This window comes from Taudactylus pleione, unplaced genomic scaffold (genome assembly GCF_031769625.1).
Source record: "Taudactylus pleione unplaced genomic scaffold, aTauple2 ptg000149l, whole genome shotgun sequence".
NCBI lineage: Eukaryota > Metazoa > Chordata > Amphibia > Anura > Myobatrachidae > Taudactylus > Taudactylus pleione.
In genome coordinates this window covers 1,358,327-1,381,942 of record NW_028284551.1, presented here as the reverse complement: position 1 = coordinate 1,381,942, position 23,616 = coordinate 1,358,327, and the positions used below count along the sequence as shown (strand labels likewise).

At 44.6% G+C, this 23,616-nt stretch overlaps 1 protein-coding gene across 2 annotated transcripts in view; it reads right to left on the bottom strand.

Moving 5' to 3' along the window:
• Positions 1-19,103: 19,103 nt before the first annotated feature.
• Positions 19,104-23,616, bottom strand: part of RRN3 (RNA polymerase I transcription factor RRN3) — a 70,667-nt gene continuing 66,154 nt past the window's right edge. For both annotated transcript variants that reach the window (XM_088474221.1, XM_088474220.1), the window contains one exon: positions 19,104-20,670. In XM_088474221.1, the coding sequence (XP_088330347.1) occupies positions 20,512-20,670 (159 nt within the window). In that variant the 3' untranslated portion in view covers positions 19,104-20,511. The remainder of the gene's footprint in view (positions 20,671-23,616) is intronic.

The window sequence follows — 23,616 nt, the reverse complement described above, 5'->3', positions numbered from 1 at the left end:
GAAGGATGGTACGAGTGATCATTCTGTCCTTTAGTAATTGCTGCAATGTGCAAAGGCAATCATGCGATGTCCAGGGTGAAGGCAAATCACCATGAACATTGTCATGATTGCGGGTCACCTCAGTATGTACCCGGCATGGCTGGGTACACATTAGGACAATATCTGCACAATATGTTGTTTCCAGGCAAATTGGAATGGCATATTGCGCAGAGCGTACATTGTGTAAGCCAGATTGCACGCACCCGCGGGTCTTATACGATATCATCCGGATGGCCGTGCTGCACGGCCAATCAGAAGATAACGTGTACAATGTGGTGCCGTTCAACAAAGGACAGGACAAGATGTCGTTCCATCGGTCATAGGATTGCACAGTGTGTTTGGGCAATCTCGCTTGGTCCGGGATGAAAGGAACTGTCCCAGACATCGTGCCAATTGCCCATCATCCTAGTGTGTACACAGCCTTATCTGCCTATATTGCTTTTCTCCACCAGCCTTTTACACCAGCCTCCATAGCTTTACATCCTCCCTCTTTTCATACCTCATTCTCTTGCCAGTCTTCCTTTACCTGACTCTACTCCCCCCCTCCATTCCTCTCACTTCTCTTCTTTACCTCCCTCATTCATTTCACCTGTCTAATTGTATTAGCCCCTCTCTTTAACAGCCTCAGTATAGTAACTCCCCCTCATGTACCTGCCTCATTTCCGTCATCTATTTTACCTCTCCCTCTTGCCTCTCCTCTCCAACTTTACCCTGTCCTCTGCCTGCTGCCCTCTATTCCCTTGACACAGCCGTTACTCCCTCCTTAAGTCACTACTAGTGTAAAAACACACACACATTCACTTACCTCGAGGAAGGCCCCAGCAATACACACACCAAACAAAAAAACAAGCCCAAAAACAAAACGGAATTGGCAACTGTGGCCGTAGTGCACAATGCATCAGTTAAGTCATTAGTATAATTTTGCAAATAAACTGTGGGCTTGATTCAGAGCCGCTCGTAAGCGGTCGCTCGTTCACTCCGAGCGATGTTTGCACAACTGCGCATGCGTATGGGTCGTAATGCGCATGCGCCAACCAGTCAGTGCGATCGGAAATCGAGCGCTCGCAAAATAGCGAGTGCCTGCTAATTTGAGTGACAGGATGAGGCGTTTGTGGGTGGTAACAGTGGGAGGTGCTTCTAAACGGGGAGTGGTGATCCGAACGCAGGCGTGCCAAACGGTCAAAACGGGCGTTTTATGGGTGTGCATAATTAACAAAGCAGTGTCATCGACCACGTCACTTGGTTGTTTCTTAGCCTGAACTGTTCGCATGATTGCGGTAGGATAAACCTACCATAAGCACTGCGAGCAGTTCAGATGCCTTTCGATGTACTCGATTAATCAAATAAATAGCGGAGATGATGTAGGATGCGAGCGGCCAGGGGGCGTCTTTACAAAATAGCGAGCACATGTTTCGTTCGCTCGCTCAGACATAGAGGTGTCAACAGACCGCAAAGAGCGAGCGCTCAATTTAAATAGCCGGCCCCTTTTTCTGACCGAGCGAGCGCAAATAGCGTGCGGCTCTGAATCAGGCCCAGTGTTCGGAATAGCAGTTGTGGCAGAGTTTGCATTCATCTCTGAATCAGGTCTTTGGCAAGGCACAGAATGCACTGCTCTATCATCACTAAAGTAAAACTGCTGTCACCTAAAAGTGCTTACCGCACCAGGTATAACCAAAATCACTTATCGAGGTTCAGAATGCTCTGCTCTACCATCACTAAAGTAAAACTTGTGTCACCTAAAAGTGCTTACCGCACCAGGTATAACCAAAATCACTTATCAAGGTTCAGAATGCCCTGCTCTACCATCACTTAAGTCAATCCGGTGTCACCTAAAAATGCTTACCGCACCAGAGGGGACCAAAGAAATTTAACATGGCATCGGCCACAAAGCATTATAGTTATAATTTGCATATATGCAAATTATTGTGCCCACAATGTAACTTTGTAATTGATGCAATGTTTGCACTCTTTCCCTGTGTAGTTGAATTATAGAAATCAATAAATAGTGATTTGCATATAGTAAGGAAGAATATATGAGAGAGAAAAATTAGTCTACCTATTTCTACTGGTTTGTAATTTAAACTACCCACAGTGTAATTTTGGAATTTATAAGTTCTCTCATTATTAGGGAATGGTTAAGATTCTGATGGGCTCCCAATATATTTCCTTAATATAGAGGTACAAAATGTTCTGCTCTACATTAGCTAAAGTGAACCTAGGGCCTGATTCAGACCCACTCGCGAGCGGCTGTCCGCTTGCAAGTGGGTCGATGGTCTGCACTGAGCATGCGCACGACGGAGGGAGCTCCTTCGTGCGCATGCACCAGACGCGACGAGCGAAGGACTTTCCTTCGCTCGTTGTGTCTGATCAAAGGGGGCGTGCTGTCGATGTTGATCGACAGCACGCCCCCTTTGGTGGGCGTGCCGGGGGCGTGCCTCCCTGACGGGGGCGTTCCCAAAGGAACGCCTACCGTCAGAAGCCGGCCCACTGACATCACTAGTGATGTCAGTGGGAGTGATTTTGGCTCTGATAGAGCCAAAATCACTCCAGGCCTTGCGGTTGAAAACCTCAACCGCAGGCTCTGGCTCGCAGTTTCGATGGTCGCGATGGTCACGACCATCGCGGCCATCAAACTGCACGCTCGTATAGGCTGTGGGTGGTGACCCACAGCTATACGAGCGTCCAGGAGGACGCTCCATAATTTTGGAGGGCGGCCCTCATTCAGAGCGTGCGCTCTGCTCAGAGCGTACGGCTCTGAATGAGGGCCCTAGTGTCATCTAAAAGTGTTTACTGCACCATAGGGATAGTCATCAGTGGGGTGTCCATCAATGGTTACCATCGATGGATTGCACCCCCTCCATGTCCACCGCTGCTGGGGGATGCCAGGCCGTGTGCCAATAAAAAATGGGGGCGGGGATTAGCGCCGTCCTGTAAAAAAAAAAAAAAATCGACTCAGTCATCCATCGAAGGTTCTCTGCCATTAATGGCGAAACTAGTTAACATTGGCCAGGAACCATCAATGTTTTGAAAACATTGATGGTCGATGGCCATCCCTACCGCACCAGAGGGGACCAAGGACATTTAGGGCCAGATTTCTTTGAAGCTGGATAAACTAGGGTTGTCCATGAATGGTAACCATTGAAGGTTTGCACTCCTTGATGGTCACAGGGGTAGCATGGCAGGCCAATCAAAAACAGGGGCGGGGCTAAGCGGTGTTCCAGATCCCACTGGTCCATCGATGGAAAAACCATTGATGATTGCTATCTATTGATGGTTGATGGCCTTCCCTAGGATAGACACTGTCATATTAGGAGAGCTGCTCTGTTTGATACAGCATAGGTTTACTCTCTGAAGTTTGATGAGTGACCAATGTTTTTGCGTTTGTACGTAAGTGACAGATGAAAGATGGAGAAGGTGGACGCCTCAGTGCACAAGACATCAGCTAAGTCATTAGTATATTTTCGCATGTACACTGTGTACGGAATCGCAGTTACAACGGGTTTTGCATCCATCTCTGAATCAGGCTCTTAGCGAGGCACAGAGTGTTCCGCTCTACAATCTCTAATTTGAGACTAGTGTCACCTAAATGTAATTGCCACACCAGAGAGAACTAAAGATATTTAGCCAGGAACAGGCTGTTCCGCCCTACAACCACTATATATAAACTAGTGTCACCTCAAAATGCTTGCTGTACCAGTAGGAACTAAATACATTTAGTAAAGTACAGACTGTTGTGCAATCACTACAATTAAACTAATGTTTCTTCAAAGTGCTTGCCGCACCATAGAGAAACAAAGACATTTAGTGAAGCACACATTGATCTGCTCTGCAATAGCTCGGGTGTGTCATGTTTAGGGTCTTTAGATCGGAGCCAGGACCTGTGGACTGGGCTGACAGATAGTAGCAGAATAGAGGTGGTAGGATCAGAGGTCTACTCATGGGAGAGACCCATGTGGTAAATGCCTGGTGCCTTCAGAGAGGTCAGTGATACCTCCAAGGCTCCCAGTCTACCCCTGGAAGCATTTGAATGGAATGCAAACTCTTACCCTGAATGTAGGGATAAGGGGCCGGAACCAGTGTTTGAGAACTCAGGGGACAGAGCAGCGAGTAATTCAGGTAATCGGTAACCCACCTGGAATCTGTTAACAGATGCTGCAGACCGATTATCAGAACTGTGTCACTGGATCCTAAATCTTCAAAGAGAAGCCTAGGTCCTGCACCCAGTCCCCAACAACGGTAATAAATGCTGTAGTGGAAACTCAGCACGAACCCCAACACTCTAGGAGAAGAGCCACAGAGCAACAACCACTATAAATAGAGGTAATAATGTAGATCAGAAGCTCCAATGCCGTCTGCCCCTGCTCTGTGACTCCGGCGGGGCTCACAGAATAAGCGCTGTCGCGGCGCCAGCTATACACCTCCCCCCACTCGCAGTCACCTCTCTCATCTCAGGCTGCTGAGACCATTGCCTGCAGTTATCCCCCTTATACTCCTGCATAACCCTTCCTGACTGGAGGGATCTTTACAAACCTGCTATCACACTTGTCTATGTGACCAGTTGGAGTACTGTGAGAAAAAGCAGAAGAGGGTACTCATATTTGTACAGGTCACTCTAATACTAATGACCCTGCTTCCATTTTTCTCTTGCTGAAACATTTATTGTCTCATATACAGCTTTATAACATAGCTTCATTCAATTTGATATATACCTACCTACAAGGATAAATAAAGTACTATGGTTACCATCTTTTAAGAACTTCCAAGACTTTGCAATATTATCTATTTAGCCTCAGGCTCCCTCTGGTGGCCATTTGTGAATCAGCATCTATGATAAAAATATAACATAAGAGGGGAAACATCTGACATTACGATTGAGGTGGTTCTGTATACTTGTTACAAAAAACAAGTTATAGCTACTTTCGGCAAGCGGACCCACGTAAAGGCCGCTATTAACTGAGCTCCTTGGTCGCTAAGTTTGATATACGAGACAAAGTTGACCCAACAAGTGGAAAATCACAAGAGAAGTCTGGGAAAGAGACCGAAACAGGTTCGGCTCTCCAGAGGCAGATAAAGCCGGAAGTTAGAAAACACTATATACCTCGGCACGCGTGGTGTTGTTCACCAACTGATATCACCACGCAACGCAGGTGAATAGAGATACAGAATTATTTACACCATCCTCACCAACGTAATATCTAGCAAAGTCCCCATATTATAGTTACCCACCAAGTGAACAAACAAAACCAATAATGAGAACTATTGTTAGTGCTCTTCATCCAATACTCGATTTGATAATCAACACTGCTTCTACTTATATATTTTAGGAATATACTCGAGATATACTAGGCCAATTGTATGGAAAAGTACATGGCTAAGTAACAGCGGGGCCCAAGAGGGGGCACTATCCCCAAAAACAAAGAGAAAAATATTGTTGCTGATCAACCTCGTCTGTCGGGATCCCCAGTAAAGGATAACACGCCTGACATGTCTGAAGAAAACTCTCAGTATAGTACACAATCACTTCAGAGGGATCAGGAAATAGCAGAAATCATATCTCCCTTTGCAGGATCAAAAATTGGCAGGTATATCCGAGCTAAAACAATCTGTAGAATCAGCTCTGAGCCAGCTATTACAACATTCACAACGCCTCAATGAGGCAGAACAACGAATCTCAGCTTTGGAAGACGAGCTCACAGAGTCTAAAGCTCTAGTCCAAAAACTTGAAACTGTTGTAATTCTTACACCGTTCACCCGATTTGGATGTAATTACCCTCAAATTAAATCTGAAAGTCTGCAGTTAATGCACATCTTGTTTGTTTCATTTCAAAACCATTGTGGTGGTGAATAGAGGCCAAAATCTGAAAATTCTGTCAATGTCCCAATATTTATGGACCTGACTGTATCACTGTCTGGGGTCATGCACATATGTTCAACAATTTTGGGAACAGGTTTATTGGTATATTAAAAATACATTACATATAGATTTCATGATGACCCCGGAATGGGCCTTTTGGAATAGATACGAATTATCCTCAACACATACACTAACTAAATCAGAGAAATGTCTTTTGACTAAAATAGCAGCTACAGCCAAAAAAACTATTTTATCCTGCTGGGTTGAACCTAATGTACCATCTATTAATCTAATGTTGCCAAGATTAGTTTATCTGTTTAACATGGATTGGTCCTCTACATCTATTGACAAAGAAAAATTGTCATGGAAATTTTTTTCAATATGGCTCCCTCTCATTCACACATTATCGCCTGAACTGAAGGCATCTCTTAAGCGCAGCTTTCAATGGACAACCTGGTATAGTTTAGCAGTTATGGAAGGTCAAACACCTTTTTAATGTGTAGGAGAAGACAAGTGTATATGTTAATGTTTTAACAATTTGTATGGTTTTTGTTTTTATTATTTTTCTCTTTGGTAGATTTACGAGGAAATTATTTACAAATAAATCCGTTAATTAACATAAAGGTTAAATAAGACACTATAACTCCAGATGTCAGTTGGAGTAATTTATTCATAATTTAACAGTCAACGAATATGTTCAAAGATTGTACAATGGTTTATTAAAACATCAGAACGGGAAGGAGAGAAGAGTGAAAGGAAAAAAATAGTTTTTTGTTTTTTTGTCATGTAATAATTTCATTTTGTTCAAAAGAAATTCTGTAAAAATATAATACTGTGAATTTGTGTCAAACATTAATAATAAAAAAGAAATAAAAAAAAAGAAGCTCTAATGCCGAGTATAAGCAATATAATGGAGAGAAGTAAACTGAAGTACAGTGAGGATAAAGTCCACTTGAACCTACAATGAGCAGGAGAGATGTAGTCAGGGGACTTGCTAGTAGACGAGGTCACTGTGGAAGAAGACTTGGCATTGGAAGCACTAGGAAAGTCTTTATAATGCCCACGAGACTTTAGAATACAAGCAGGCTGGAGTCACAGAAAAACTCACAGACAAGGACGGTAGACGAAAGATGAAACGGATAAGAACCAGAGGTTGCAGACGTGGAACTGGAATGAAAGTGGGGACTTGAACCAAAGTGGGACAGAAGGTAACAACAAAGTAGCTGAAGTGGAATCAGAGGCTTGGACTGGAGTGGATCAGGTGACAGTAGCAGACAGCCGGAGTGGAACTGGAATGGGACCAGCGGTAACAGCATAGTAGTCTGAGTGGAATCGGTGGCTTGGGCTGGAATGGGACCAGTGAGAGTAGCAGCCAGCCGGAGTGGGACTGCAGGTTTGGACAAGAATGTGACTAGTGAGAGTAGCAGCCAGCTGTAGTGGAGCCGTAGGCTTGAACCAGAGTGGGACTGAAGATAGCCAGCCAGAGTGGAAACGCAGGCTTGAACTGGAGTGGGAAAAGAGATTACAGTAGCTGAGCTGGACTGGGATTGGTGCAGGCTTGGATTGGTGTTGGGCAGGTGAGAGCAGTCAGCCGTAATGGAGCCGCAGGCTTGAACCAGAGTGGGACTGGAGATAGCAGCAGCCAGCCAGAGTGGGACCGGAGGTAACAGCAGAGTAGCGGGAGTGGAACCAGTGAGAGTAGCAGACAGCTGGAGTGGACTGGAGACTTGAACCAGACTGGGACCGGAGGTAACAGCAGAGTAGCCGGAGTGGAACCAGTGAGAGTAGCAGACAGCTGGAGTGGAACTGGAGACTTGAACCAGACTGGGACCTGAGGTAACAGCAGAGTAGCCAGAGTGGAAATGGAGGCTTGGGCCAGAATGGGACTGGTGAGACTACCAGCCAGCCGGAATGGGACCACAGGCTTGGACTGGAGTGTAACCGATGAGAGTGACAGAGTGGAACCGGAGACTTGAACCAGAATGGGACCAGCCGGAGTGGGACTGCAGGGTGTCTTGAGGACCGAGGGCCTGATTCAGAGATGAACGCAACTGCAAATCACACGCAGATCGAGCGATTGTCATTGCGCATGCATCGCAGTGCGCAAAGGCATCAGTGCGATCATCGTGCGTTCATGCAGAACACAGAGGCCCACTGCAGATTGACAGGAAGTGACCATTTGGGGGTATTGACAGAGGGTGGTTAGCGAAACTCAGGCGTGCCTGGCCATTTGAACGCCATTACGTGGGCATGCATGATTTAGCCACTACAATTGCATACGCAGCTCTGCGTGGCTGAAGAGCTCCCTGGCCTGCCGCAGGTCAGACCTGCCGCAAAGGTAAAATGGCCGCTGATGAACTTCAATGTTACCGATGTTTATGTAGGTATGCGTAGCCGCACGCAGATGAGAAGGCAGTAGTGGGCATCTTTATGCTCGGGTGATCTTTGCTAACATTAGCATATTTTTGCAACTGCGTTGCATACGGAAAAGCAGTTGCGATCGCATTAGCGTCCATCTCTGAATCAGGTCCCGAGTTTGGGAACCCCTGCACTAGTGAGTGAGATCACTGTAAGGTAAAGAACCACATTGTTCTGACAAGGTGCAGGCTTAAATAGCGTGCTATAGTCAGGGATAGGCTGAGGTTGTCATGTGAGTGCAGGAGACAGGTAGCGACTGGATACTGTTGTTCACCTGATCAAAAACAACATGGCTGCACCCATGAACCTCAGGAAATGTATTGACAGTGCACTGGGACAGAATGATCCACCTTGGTAAAGCGTGACTAAGTCTCGGTTTTGTGATAGGGTGGAACTAATGCACTGTATTAGTACTTTGTGACACTGCCATCCACCTTCTTGTAATTACCAGATGATCAGGTGGTACACGTTTGGAGCCACCCTCGGGCACAATGAAAAAACTGGGTCTTTTGGGGAATAGAGGGGGAGAAGTCACTCACACTTATAGATTTAAAGTGCCAGCTCCACTCATCCACCCGTCTATACCCCAGTGTCTTGATCTCCAGATGATATTAAGGGGTATATTTACTAAAGTGCAGGTTTTTAGAAGTGGACATGTTGCAACCAAACAGATTCTACTTAACATTTATCTGGCACCTTCTAGAAGATAATAACTAGAATCTGTTTGGTTGCTATGGGCAACATCTCCATTTCTAAAAACCCGTACTTTAGTAAATATACTAGCGATCGCCACTTGTACATAGACGCCTTGCTAGAATGAGCGACAGGACCAGCCGTTTGTGGGTGCTGGTCAATGGAAATGGAGGTGTGGTGGTACGAACACAGGCGTGTCTGTGCGTCTGAATGCCGTTTCAGGGGCGTGCATAATTAAGATGCATCGTCAGCGTACACGTCACATGGCTGAATTACACACTGCAGCACTCGCGGTAGGGTATGGTCAACCACAAGCGCTGCATATGGGTCCGATGTTACCGATTGTTTAATACACTTCCTGGAGATGACGTGTGCTACTAAGGGAAAGTGGGCATCTTGTAAAAGGCTGGTGGGCGTCTATATACATACCGCGATCGCACGCCAAGAGACATAGTGGGCGTGCTAATGTCTTGCCGTGCGATCGCAGGATTTACATACGTTGGCATCTGATGGCTGCATGTGAACGCATCTAGCGAGCGGGTCTGAATCGGGCCCTCTGCACCTTATGCTGCTACACACCTGCTGCTATAGATAATGCACATTTGCTCTTTATTATTGAGAACAGCTACCTCAGCATAAACTCTGACAATATAGCTTTATAAGTGGATGATAAAGACTGTCATTGTGTGATTATACAAAAAATCTGCACTCGTATGTAACTGCTGATACTGGTACCATTTGATTTATACTTAAGCATAAAACCTGATAAGTGGACTCACTTATACCCCTTTTACAGCGGAGCTAAAACCCGGGTTATTGCAGGGTTAACCCGGGCAGCTCCTTGGTGTAAAAGGGGTGAGTGTTGGATCGCCGGGTCGAGTGACCCGGCAATCCAACCCAGGTAAATAGCAGGGTTTTCACACGGGAGTAAATCGTGAAACCCTGCTGTGTGTACAGCGCACTCCGAGTCTTGATGACCTGCAGTGCACCGCAAGCCGGCCGATTGGTCCGGCTTCAGAGGCGCTTGGAAATTACGTCTTTCACACTGAAAAAGCTGGGTCTATGCAGACCCGACTGCGGTGTGAGCGGCGCCGACTAAATTCCGGGTCTGATCCAGATAGGAACCCTGTTCCAACTCCGAGTCAGACCCGGAATTTTGGTGGAATAGGGGTATTACCTATCATACGCCTTTCATTTCCCATCTATAGCCTAGTAGTTTTCTTCACTGTCCTATGCAACTAAGGGCCTCATTTATCAACAAGTGTATCACTCAAAATCACTGTGGATTATAAATGGGTCTCCAGCCAATCAGCTCCTAACTGTCAACTGTCAGAAAAATGACAGTTGGGAGCTGATTGGCTGGAGCACCATTTATCATAAAAAGTGAAATTTATCACTAGTTTTGAGTGATAGACTCGTTGATAAATGAGGCTGTAAGTGCAAGACACTGAACAGTACAGACGAACGTCGGTAATAGGGGAACGTTACTGGCAGTTGTTTTCAAGGGTTACTGTGTTATACAAGTCTCTCACTCCCCACCCTATACCTTAGGGAACATGGGAAGCAGCAGAACTGTGCAATACAGGTCTTTTACAACCTGACTTTCACTCCTACCTATTGAATGGGAATAACTAAGTGCATGCTGATGCGATTAATTGTATTGAATGATATTATCATAGAGGGAATACATTTGTTTCTTTCATGAAAGCAGTGACAAAATTACTGATATATTTTGTTCCTGGGTGTTATTTTATAATGGTCGTTGTGTTATAAAAATTACATATATAAATACATATATATATGTAAAGAATATCCTTCACACCCCTATTTGTATACCTAACACACCTTACCCCATCGATTTCAATTGTTTGTCTTGTAAGTCCATTTTACTGAAGTTTTTTTTATATATATTAAAAGTTATATTTTAATGTAATACTCATACAGACTATAAGAGTGCTCCATGATAGTCTTGTAGGTCATTTAGAGCTTCATTTTGAGACTACAAATAAAGAAAATGACAACAATGGGGACATTTTCCAGACATGTTTTTAGAGAAGTATTATTTTTGTGGAAGAGAAATGTAAGCTGTAGGAGAAAAAAAAGAGTCATTTGAAGCCTAAGTAGTAGAAAATAAGATATGTCTAAAACATTACACGACTAAAATAAAGGTCGAGATGACTACCTGCAGACTTGGAAGATGCGATTAACATCACTGAAAAGTGTTGGAAACTGAAGAAATCATTGGGGTACATGTATTATAGCGGCACTTAACGTGCCGCTATAACGCTTCCCGCTTCGCCTCTTTACCGAGGCGAAGCAGGAAGCACTGCCGATGAGATGTATAAACATCTCATCGGCCGGAGAGGGGGAGCGTTAACTCCCCCCTCCGGCGCTACCCGCTAGAGACAGCAGCGCATCAGCCTAGTGCTGATGCGCTGTCTCTCTCTCCAGGCCGGCTCCACTGAGCATGCGCGGGATCTTGCAAGTATCGCGAGATCCCGCGTGGAGCCCTGGAGCCGGCAGCCGCCGCAGCAGGGACAGCGCTGCCCTGCTGTGGGGATAGGCTAACGCCAGGCTGTAGCTGTCGATAATGACAGCTACAGCCGGCCGAACGGTTATGCGTTATGACCGTTCGTACATGGCCCTGCCGTCGGCGCTGCTATCTTATAGATAGCAGCGCCGATAATGACACGGGCGCACAGCGCCCCTGTCATTTACCGCCCAGACCCCCGATCATACATCGGGGAGATACATATATCGGGGATCATACATCGGGGATACTTCGTACATCTCCCCCAATGAGTCATAGAGACCATATGCATCCCCAATTGCTGTAGCAAGAAAGAATACCCGTATGTGGATAGATTACCTCACTTTGAAGCAGCATACCATTCTGAGTCATTGTACAGTGACAAAGATTGATGAAGCATTGGTCTGTTTGCAAGGGATTCAATGGTTTCCAGTATTAGACTTGAAAAATTCCCATGAGCACAGAAGATGCTGAAAAAACTGCAATTATATGTCTAATGTGGTTTTTTTAGTTGTTGAAAACTCTTATGGAGCGTACACACGGTCAGATTTGTCAGACTTGTCAGATGAACGACTGAACGATTAAACGATTTGAACGATTTGGACGATTTGACCAAAGTTTTGAACGATTTGAACGATTTTTGACTGCATTAAAATGAATGGAATCGTCCAAGTCTGACTGCAAACCCATCAGATGTCAGATATCGTTATCTGACAAACGGGAACGCGCATCGTTGATCGTCCATCGTTCAGGCATGTCAGATATGAACGATTTTCCTTCAGATATGAACGACTGAACGATTTTTAAATCGTTATCGTCCATATCTGAAGAAAAAATCTGATCGTGTGTATGCACCATTACCTGACTTATGGAGCGTACACACGGTCAGATTTGTCAGACTTGTCAGATTTGTCAGATGAACGACTGAACGACTAAACGATTTGAACGATTTGAACGATTTGACCAAAGTTTTGAACGATTTGAACGATTGAACAATTTTTGACTGCATTAAAATGAATGGAATCGTCCAAGTCTGACTGCAAACCCATCAGATGTCAGATATCGTTATCTGACAAACGGGAACGCGCATCGTTGATCGTCCATCGTTCAGGCATGTCAGATATGAACGATTTTCCTTCAGATATGAACGACTGAACGATTTTTAAATCGTTATCGTTCATATCTGAAGGAAAAATCTGATCGTGTGTATGCACCATTACCTGCATTTGGGTAATTCTGAAAACCTCTACCTACCCTTGTGATTCCAATTGCAAACAGTCCTGAAAACATGCACCTGCCCTTGTCTTCCCATTATCGGGTAAGCTAAAAAATCTGCCTTGGCCTTTCAGCACTTTAGTCAATACTCCTGTCATCTGCAATCAGCTGGGGGTATCTTCTCTTCACATCTCCTAATGGTCTGCATGAGAAACTGTATCAGTAATACCCCTTTCACACCGCAAACCTGGCTCTGACCCGGAATTTTGAACACGGGTCCAACCTAGCTGCGACCCAGGTCAGCCCCCTTTCACACTGCACCTATGACAAGAGTTATTCCCGGGTCAGCCCTGAAAAACCCTATGAATGTCATTACAAATTGAATTTTTCAGGCACACAAAGATCACAAAAGGGAACACAAGGGAGGGGTGGGGACTGCTCACAACATTGCAGGAATCAGAGCTGATGGATTAGTACTGTGTAGCCCTGAGTTCATGTGTTTGTGCTTTACTGTTATTTGATTTAGCCAGAGAGAGCATGACGCAGCTTCTGGCAGCTTAGTGTACAGTACACTTCATTACTCCAATTAGCCATCACTGTAATGACAGTAGTATTAACCCCCTTCAAATTACCAGAAAGCTGCCTCTGCTGTTGTCTGCAGTGTGCTGCCTGTGGGTCTGGCTGTTGACGGCGTCACTGGCAGCTCCATGTTATGTGTTTGTTTTGTTTAGCTAAAACTATGATTATCTGAATTCTGATATCAGATGCTATGAAACGGTGTGGACAGTGTCAATGACTGTTGAAATATGTCTCTGGGCCAAACGGGATTCAACCAATGTCAGAGATTGATTCTGATGAGTTACATAGTATTATCAAACAGTATTTAATTAACTGTATCTATTAGAATTATTAAGTCAATACTATTACAGGGAAATCGGTTGTGTGCCCTGGACACTGAATTGAATTCTACACAGCCCAACATCTATGACACATGCAGCAAGAGCTATGTGACATTCTAATAAGTTGATATATGCTGAATAAGTTAGAATGTTGCAAGACAGATTGTCACTGTCTCCCCAGTTATGAGACTCTACCAATCGATACTGTGGTACTGACAATACACTGAACTAATGTATGACAAATAGAGCTGAGAGTGCTTTCCATTTAATTATAGCACAACCAACAACAGTGACATATGTACACCTCTGAAGTTTGATACACAGTAGCGTTGAGAATGCTTCCTATCCACTTATAAACTCAAACAGCAGCAGTGAATTACTTGCACCATCGTGGATTGATTAATAATCAGTAATATATAACCACTAATCTAATATTTTGATCTAAGGATAATTTATTAATCTAAGATATCCTTGATATATAAGATATAACTATTTGCATAACTATGGATGTGACTAGTTCCTAACCAATGATATTATTTATACTCATTTAACATTAACCAAATGTAAAGACACATTGGTAATTTGGCGTAGGATCTAAGCCAATCACATTTGTATAGTGGTGTGATATTTCCAGTTGAGAGGTGGAAGCAGCAACATATCAATAGATTTGGAGAACTCATATATTGAGGAGGATTAACATCATTAAAGCTATAATCTTTTTATATCGTAATAATAAGAACATTATCTGTGAGATATTATAATCAACATATGTCAATCTGATTATTGATACCCCACCAACAGGGAGAGGGTATCTGATTGCTCAGACATCATAGTATCCAAAAGGAGTAGGAATTAAATATTACCATCAATATTCCTATCTTGATAACAATTTAAATACAATAATATTTTACACAACAACACGTTAGTGGATCTGCCATTTTATTACATATGTATGTTTTGTTTGATATCAATCTTTTAACCTTATATTTCACTGTATATTCCTCTTAAATTGGGGACAATTATTTTAGGTAGTAACCAATAAAAGTTAAATTTTAATTTCTTAACTACTTTACTTGTGCGCCCATTACTATCAACTCTTTTTCTCTTTCCCAAGTATTAGCTTAAACTTAGTTGATTAGGGCTGCACCCCCACAAACATATGTAACACTGAATCAATATTATATAGGGGTTTCAAATCAATTTATTGATAGAGTGCAGATATATTTCTTTCCCTTTCCCTTGATTATGGACAACAAGTTAGACCCAGGAACATCCAATCAGTGGTATTTGCCAAGTGCTGGGTTGAAATGGTGAGTTTTTCTGTTGGCGCGTTCATACTTCACCTCGACCTGGCAATATACCAGATTACTTTTGCGATGTAAAAGCGGTATTATTTTCACATATTCTCCCCAACACACAGCCCTCTCATCACACATTCTCTCCAGCACACAACCCTCTCACATCACACATTCGCCCCAGCACACAGTCCTCTCTCATTATTCTCCCCAACACACAGCCCTCTCTCATCACACATTCTCCCCAACACACAGCCCTCTCTCATCACACATTCTCCCCAACACACAGCCCTCTCTCATCACACATTCTCTCCCCAACACACAGTCCTCTCTCATCACACATTCTCCCCAACACACAGCCCTCTCTCATCACACATTCTCCCCAACACACAGCCCTCTCTCATCACACATTCTCCCCAACACACAGCCCTCTCTCATCACACATTCTCTCCCCAACACACAGCCCTCTCTCATCACACATTCTCCCCAACACACAGCCCTCTCTCATCATATTCTCCCCAACACACAGCCCTCTCATCACACATTCTCTCCAGCACACAACCCTCTCACATCACACATTCGCCCCAGCACACAACCCTCTCACATCACCCATTCCCCCAACACACAGCCCTCTCACATCACACATTCTCCCCAGCACACAACCCTCTCACATCACACATTCTCCCCAACACACAGCCCTCTCACATCACACATTCTCCCCAGCACACAACCCTCTCACATCACACATTCTCCCCAGCACACAACCCTCTCACATCACCCATTCTCCCCAACACACAGCCCTCACACATCACACATTCTCCCCAGCGCACAGCCCTCTCACATCACACATTCTCCCCAGCACACAACCCTCTCTCATCACATTCTCCCCAACACACAACCCTCTCACATCACATTCTCCCCAACACACAGCCCTCTCTCATCACACATTCTCCCCAACACACAGCCCTCTCTCATCACATTTTCCCCAACACACAGCCCTCTCTCATCATATTCTCCCCAACACACAGCCCTCTCTCATCACACATTCTCCCCAACACACAGCCCTCTCTCATCACACATTCTCCCCAACACACAGCCCTCTCATCACACATTCTCCCCAACACACAGCCCTCTCTCATCACACATTCTCCCCAACACACAGCCCTCTCTCATCACACATTCTCCCCAACACACAGCCCTCTCTCATCACATTCTCCCCAACACACAGCCCTTTCTCATCACATTCTCCCCAACACACAGCCCTTTCTCATCACACATTCTCCCCAGCACACAGCCCTTTCTCATCACACATTCTCCCCAGCACACAGTCCTCTCTCATCACACATTCTCCCCAGCACACAGTCCTCTCTCATCACACATTCTCCCCAACACACAGTCCTCTCTCATCACACATTCTCCCCAACACACAGCCCTCTCTCATCACACATTCTCCCCAGCACACAGCCCTCTCTCATCACACATTCTCCCCAACACACAGCCCTCTCTCATCACACATTCTCCCCAACACACAGCCCTCTCATCACACATTCTCCCCAACACACAGCCCTCTCTCATCACACATTCTCCCCAACACACAGCCCTCTCTCATCACACATTCTCCCCAACACACAGCCCTCTCTCATCACACATTCTCCCCAACACACAGCCCTCTCATCACACATTCTCCCCAACACACAGCCCTCTCTCATCACGCATTCTCCCCAACACACAGCCCTCTCATCACACATTCTCCCCAACACACAGCCCTCTCTCATCACATTCTCCCCAACACACAGCCCTCTCTCATCACATTCTCCCCAACACACAGCCCTCTCTCATCATATTCTCCCCAACACACAGCCCTCTCTCATCACACATTCTCCCCAACACACAGTCCTCTCTCATCACACATTCTCCCCAACACACAGACCTCTCATCACACATTCTCCCCAGCACACAACCCTCTCTCATCACATTCTCCCCAACACACAACCCTCTCTCATCACATTCTCCCCAACACACAGCCCTCTCTCATCACATTCTCCCCAACACACAGCCCTCTCTCATCATATTCTCCCCAACACACAGTCCTCTCTCATCACACATTCTCCCCAACACACAGCCCTCTCTCATCACACATTCTCCCCAACACACAGCCCTCTCTCATCACACATTCTCCCCAACACACAGCCCTCTCTCATCACACATTCTCCCCAACACACAGCCCTCTCTCATCACACATTCTCTCCAGCACACAACCCTCTCACATCACACATTCGCCCCAGCACACAACCCTCTCACATCACCCATTCTCCCCAACACACAGCCCTCTCACATCACACATTCTCCCCAGCACACAGCCCTCTCTCATCACACATTCTCCCCAGCACACAACCCTCTCTCATCACACATTCTCCCCAGCACACAACCCTCTCATCACACATTCTCCCCAAGACACAGCCCTCTCTCATCACATTCTCCCCAACACACAGCCCTCTCATCATATTCTCCCCAACACACAGCCCTCTCTCATCACACATTCTCCCCAACACACAGCCCTCTCTCATCACACATTCTCCCCAACACACAACCCTCTCACATCACACATTCTCCCCAACACACAGCCCTCTCTTCGCATATTCTCCCCAACACAGCCCTCTCTTCGCACATTCTCCCCAGCACACAACCCTCTCACATCACCCATTCTCCCCAGCACACAGCCCTCTCTTCACACATTCTCCCCAACACAGCCCTCTCTCATCACACATTCTCCCCAACACAGCCCTCTCTCATCACACATTCTCCCCAACACAAGGTCCTCTCTTCACTCACCTGCGGTCACTGAGCACCTTGGCATGGGAGATGGGCACCCACAGTTTGAGCAAAATGTGACATACGAATTGCATGTTTATAGTGAAAGTGAGTTTATAAAATCTATATTAGTGCAGAGTTCAACAGAAATGTAAATATTGTCTTAATGTCTAAAGAGTGGAATTTGGATTGTGTATACTAATTTCAGTCATAGCAGTGTAGCACTTTTTAATGTATGGAAACTAGGATTTGTGGGTCAACCCCCTTGGGGGGGGGGTGTATGGATATATATATATATATATATTTATATATATATACACACACACATACATACACACACACACACAGGAAGGAATACAGTTGGCCCTTTTGTCAAGGAATACAGTCATCCTTGTCAAAAGGGCCAACAGGCTCTGAAACGTTGGATCTTAATACACGTTTTGATGATTGATATTTTCTGAGTGCCGCTGTATTCCTTCCTGTATATTTCAACTATTACACAGAAGGCACCAGGACTGTTGGTTTTATATTTTGAGTGCAGGATTATTTCCACATATATATATATATATATATAATCTACAGGTTGTTTTGTTTCAGTCAGACCGGAGCAATGGCAGAATGTCAGACTCGGGGCAGCCTCTTAGGACACAGAGAAGGGACCACATCACGGTGTGGCTGAAATAAGTGTAGCCCCCCAACAGCGACCCATCGAACTTGCGGATGCCAGGTCATTAAGCGAAGATATAAATCTAAGGATATATCCATGCATCAATTGTTGTTGGATCAAGCTTAATCAACATCCTGCTCTTTTCCCTGGATATCTTAAGTTCTTTTTTATATTGTTTGTGCACATTTACTAATATTGAAATAAAGATGTTAGGATTCAAGTTAGTGAATTGTATCAGACTAATGAAGTACCAGACCTATTCGGGGTCACTTAAGTCTCCCCCATTCTCTGCCCTGCCCCCTCTCTCCAGCCACTGCTCTGCCCTCTGTTCTGACTGCTGCTTTGTGATCATCATCCCCGCTCCATCTGTTTGTCTCATCCTGCCCCACGCTCCATCCCACCCCCATAGATAGCCCATTTCCAGAGGGTCCTCTTCTTCAGCTAGGTGTGTCCCATTTGCTGTGTACCCCCTATGACACGTACCCCGGCTCCAGCTGCACATGCATGTTGGAGACGGGGCAGGCCACAGCGGATTAATACTGTATACAGATGCCATGTTTGCAACATAAAAAAAAAGGAATCTTATTACTAGATGATCTCAATGTAATGCATTCAGGGGAAAAAATGGTGGTTTTCAAGTTTTGAGAACTGTAGTCTCTAACCATAAAAATAACACGTTAAACAATATATACTGTTTTATTACAGATCATTTTCAAAAGTTCATCCACACTAGAATTTAAATATAACTTGGAAAGAAAAACAATCAGCAATCAAAGTAACAACAGTTATTCGTGCATTACAACAAGCAAATGATTCCATAACTTCAGCAGCCCAACCCCCTTCCCTCCAACATGTATTCCTGTGGTTGGGGAATCCTCCATTTCTTACTATTGGATAAGATCACATCGCTGTTAGCATGGAAAGGAAAGCTTTGCCAGTGGTGATTTGTACAGGTTATAGTAATCCATTATTTGGAGGGGGGTGACTAAATAGCAGGGATTGTCTAAAAGTGGACAATTGCTTTAACACAGCATTATTTTCAAGTAAAATAAATGTAACCCTTAATTGCTAACATTGTGATACTGCAATTATAGAAAGAGGTGATAAGTACTATGTCTTTTTATTACAGCAGTATTACAAGTGTAGCAGTCTCTTACACTCCTCCTGGAAAAATCAGCCTTTGTGTCCTGCGACTGCTTCATGAAGTTTCAGGAGCTCACATGCAGAGGTATGGTATGCAGAGTGGCAATGACAGTTTGGCTTCCAGTGTGGTCTCTGTTGTCTGTCCTATGGAATACACATACAGATGGAGCCAGAAGCTGTCCCGTACAGCTCGAGCACACTGAGGCATCATTCAGATGAGGGAGTGGTTGTACATCATCTGAAATGTCCCTTTAGTTAAACAGATAAAATGGACTTACATAGCAAATATTCACAATAGAAAAGTTTACTTTACCAACCAACTTCATGCAATCTATCTCATTCTTTTGTTGCAGCATATTATTATTCTAAGGAGTGGGGACACTGTTGGCCTCCACACAAAATGCTTCTTCGTCAGATAACTGGATGTTACAGGATAACAATCACTGAAACAGTTGATACTGCAACAAATCACGATATGGGGTGAAAATTCACATATCTAAGTATTAGATAGCGGATATTCAGTAATATACAAATACCATCCACCCCACAGTATTTTATCAGTAGAAAAAATAATCATGTCCTTCCATGGTTTTCAACCTGTACACAGAGTAAACTGAGCAAGGGCTTGCCTTATTTCATACCAATCCATTAACATTAATTATTCAGCTCCAATACTTATGCATTCGCAATTAAGCTGTCAGTGATATTGACAACACCGAATATATTCTTAACTGTCCCTTAATGATAACAGGACAATTTAGAGCTGGACAACACCTGATATTAAAGAAAAGGGACTTCCTTCGACTACAGCTGGCCACGATTACCCGGTGTCAGTTTCTCCTCTGGCTATCACACAGCTTGTGTCAAATCTTGACACAATCAGGTAGTGATGGACTTCATGAGGCAGCTGTTTGAGTATTGTGATTCTGCTCATGTGCTTGACATACTCAGAAGGGTCGTTGCAGGAACTTGATAGGAGGGGAGCCCACACTGCTCGCTGGGCTTTTCAGGTACGACTCATAGGAACCTGGTGTTATTCCAACCACAATGTCGCTCTGCGGTGTGTCTCCTTTAAGAAAATCATCCTCGTCATCGGCAGTTGTCTTCTGCGTGTATAGAAGATGGCTATAGTCAATATGTGCACATTGTAGCCAGTTTACACCAAACCACATTGTAGCCAGTTTACACCAAACTATACAGAGTTTGCATTATAAACAAGTGTATTTAGCAGTTAACATACTTTAATCGGTGACCGCACTAAAGAACTTCAAAGCAGTTATGTAAATATAGTGGACTATAAAACCCAGCTTACATCTGTAGCATCCAAATGCTGAAACAAATTCACCACTGCAGATTCTTGATTTTATTGTGGGCTTAATCGAACAACAAATTTAGTGGCATTATCGTTAATTAAATATGCTTTCACATACAGCAAATAGGGACTGTCCCCCTTTTGTTATATGCACTCTCTAGTAGAGTTTTTAACTACTTTTTGCCTGCAGTTCTAATAGGGGGCATATTATGTTCTTTAGCTATGCCTCTGTCCCTATTGATGCCCCACAAGCCCAATATCATCAGGTATGAATGTAATAACAGCCCACTCAGTTCAAATCATTAACACTAACGAGATGACACTGTAATGGGGGCAGACTTAGGTAGAAGACAGGTTAGATTTGCAAAAAACAGGATTTTGGTACTTATCGATAAATCCCTTTCTCCGATTCCACAGGGGACACTGGAGTTCAAGACAGTGGGGTATAGACTGTGGTAGAGTAGAGCCTGGCACTTTAAATAATTTAGAAGTGTGACTGGCTCCTCCCCCTCTATGCCCCATAAGCCCCAGTTTAAGAACTGAGCCCGAGAGGAGACGGAGGACAACAGGGATATGAGGAGAAGGAGAAGACCACAGAACGGAACAAGACCGACTGAAGGAGAACAGAGGAACCCACTGCAGGGAACACATGCAGTCACACAACCATATAAGGACCAAACAAAACGGCAAGCACGCAGCGCTGGACGGGTGTCCAGTGTCCCCTGTGGAATCGGAGAAAGGGATTTATCGGTAAGTACCAAAATCCTGTTTTCTCCTTCATCCACTAGGGGACACTGGAGTTCAAGACAGTGGGGATGTCCCAAAGCCAACCTCCCGGGTGGGAAGCGCGGAGAACTTGTTGACCCTTCTGCCAAACCGAAGCCGGGACCGCCCAGAAACGGAGGCCCAATGGAAAGGCAAGAGCTGAGGATCAAGTGCCGTAGAGCCAGGAGACATTGAGAACTCCTTGCTGAACAGTCACAGAAATTCCAAAACCTACTGCGTAAATCGAGTGGAAAAAAAAAACGACTAGCCAGAGAACACCCGCAGATGAGAGGCATAAGAACACTGCAAGCTCAGCTGAAACAGACCAAGCCAGACCGCAGGGAGCAGAGAACCCCAACCAGAATCCATAGGAGAACAAAACTCGAGTACCCGATTCGAAAACAGGAAGCTGTTACAGTCGCAGATAGCAGAATCCCAGCACTGCTGGACTTAAATCACATAGATGGAAGTATAACGATACCAATCTACAGATACAGAGCTGATCCTGTCCACAAACTCCAACAAAGAGTATGCAGGGAGGCAAAAGGCAAGACCGAACAGTCACCCTGAACCATCCTAGATGTCCAACTACTACAAGGTTGTTAACCAGCGGAAGGGTTAGACCATAGAAGTCTCCAACGAGTAGAGATCCCACTAGACATGAGGCGGATTCGAGAGGATTGAGACTACAATTCCTTTCAGAGGGTCAGACAGCAGAACAACCCATTCTGAGAACAGAGGGAGAAAACAGTCAGTGAACCTGCAGCTGAAAAGAAAACCACAGCCACAAACTCCAAACAACTTCCAACATGATGGAAGTGCATGGTCAGTAGCAACTGCTGGCCCGAACATAGTAAAAAAACAACCAGGATACCCTAGCGGTAAAAGAGCATGGATGCAATAGCCACCCAGGGAGCGCTACCAATATAGGGAAGCATCCCATACAGCTAGGCTAGAGCACTAGGACAACTATGAAGGTACCCGTCAGGTATCTGTCAGTGTGCTGAAAATATCAACAGATACTGAACAGGAAAACCAACCAACCAGGCCCCCTGCATAGAACATAGTGACTGTCACACTGTAATGTAAAGATGTGCACTAGCCCAGAGATGCGCTTCAGTCCATAACCCCAACAGATTTCAGTAGAATAGTGTCACTAATCTCAATTTTGGAACTATGCACCCACACACCAGGAAAGCTCTAAAGTGTAGAGTCACCTGATTAAAATAGTGGATGGCTGCTAGGACAGCAGCTAGGGTGCGGAAGGGAGAATAACGCTATGTATGTCATGTTGCATGAAATAGGAGCATCTTCAGAGGCATTAGTAAGCTCTTACCTGTGAGCGACCAGAAGCTTTCAGGACGCTATGTAGAATGTCACTGACCTTTTCCATCACACAGTAACCTGCCACGTTAGGTATAGAGTAGCTTCAATGGGCTGAGACCAATGCTCTACAGCACGGACTTCAGTCTGGAGATGTGCAGTAGAAAATACTGTAGAAACTAGCAAAACGTTAGTGGAGACAAGAAGGTCGTACAACAGGACTCTATACCTGAGCATGTTCCATTAGGGATGTGTATCCATATAGAGATTATACATATACCCCAAAAACAGTCTGCTAGTGTAAGTATCCTTACATTAACACTTATAACGGTGAAGTGCATATTATGCCCACCAATCTAATACAACCCAGGCCTGACTCCTTTTATTGAGATATGCGACAAGACAATAATATGGAGTACCAGAATTAATACTGAGAAGGGTACCTGTACATAGAATGTGTTAGATATCCCAAGTAAAGAAGGGACATATTTTAGGAAATATTCCTACAAGGAATGGTTATAGTATATATATACCCACGTACACACCGACATAAACATAATTGCATGAGAAGGCAATCTCTTTGAAAGGGAGAGTTAGTGCCAACATAGTAAGTTTACTTGTCAGACTCCTGCACCAGGAGATCAGAATGCCA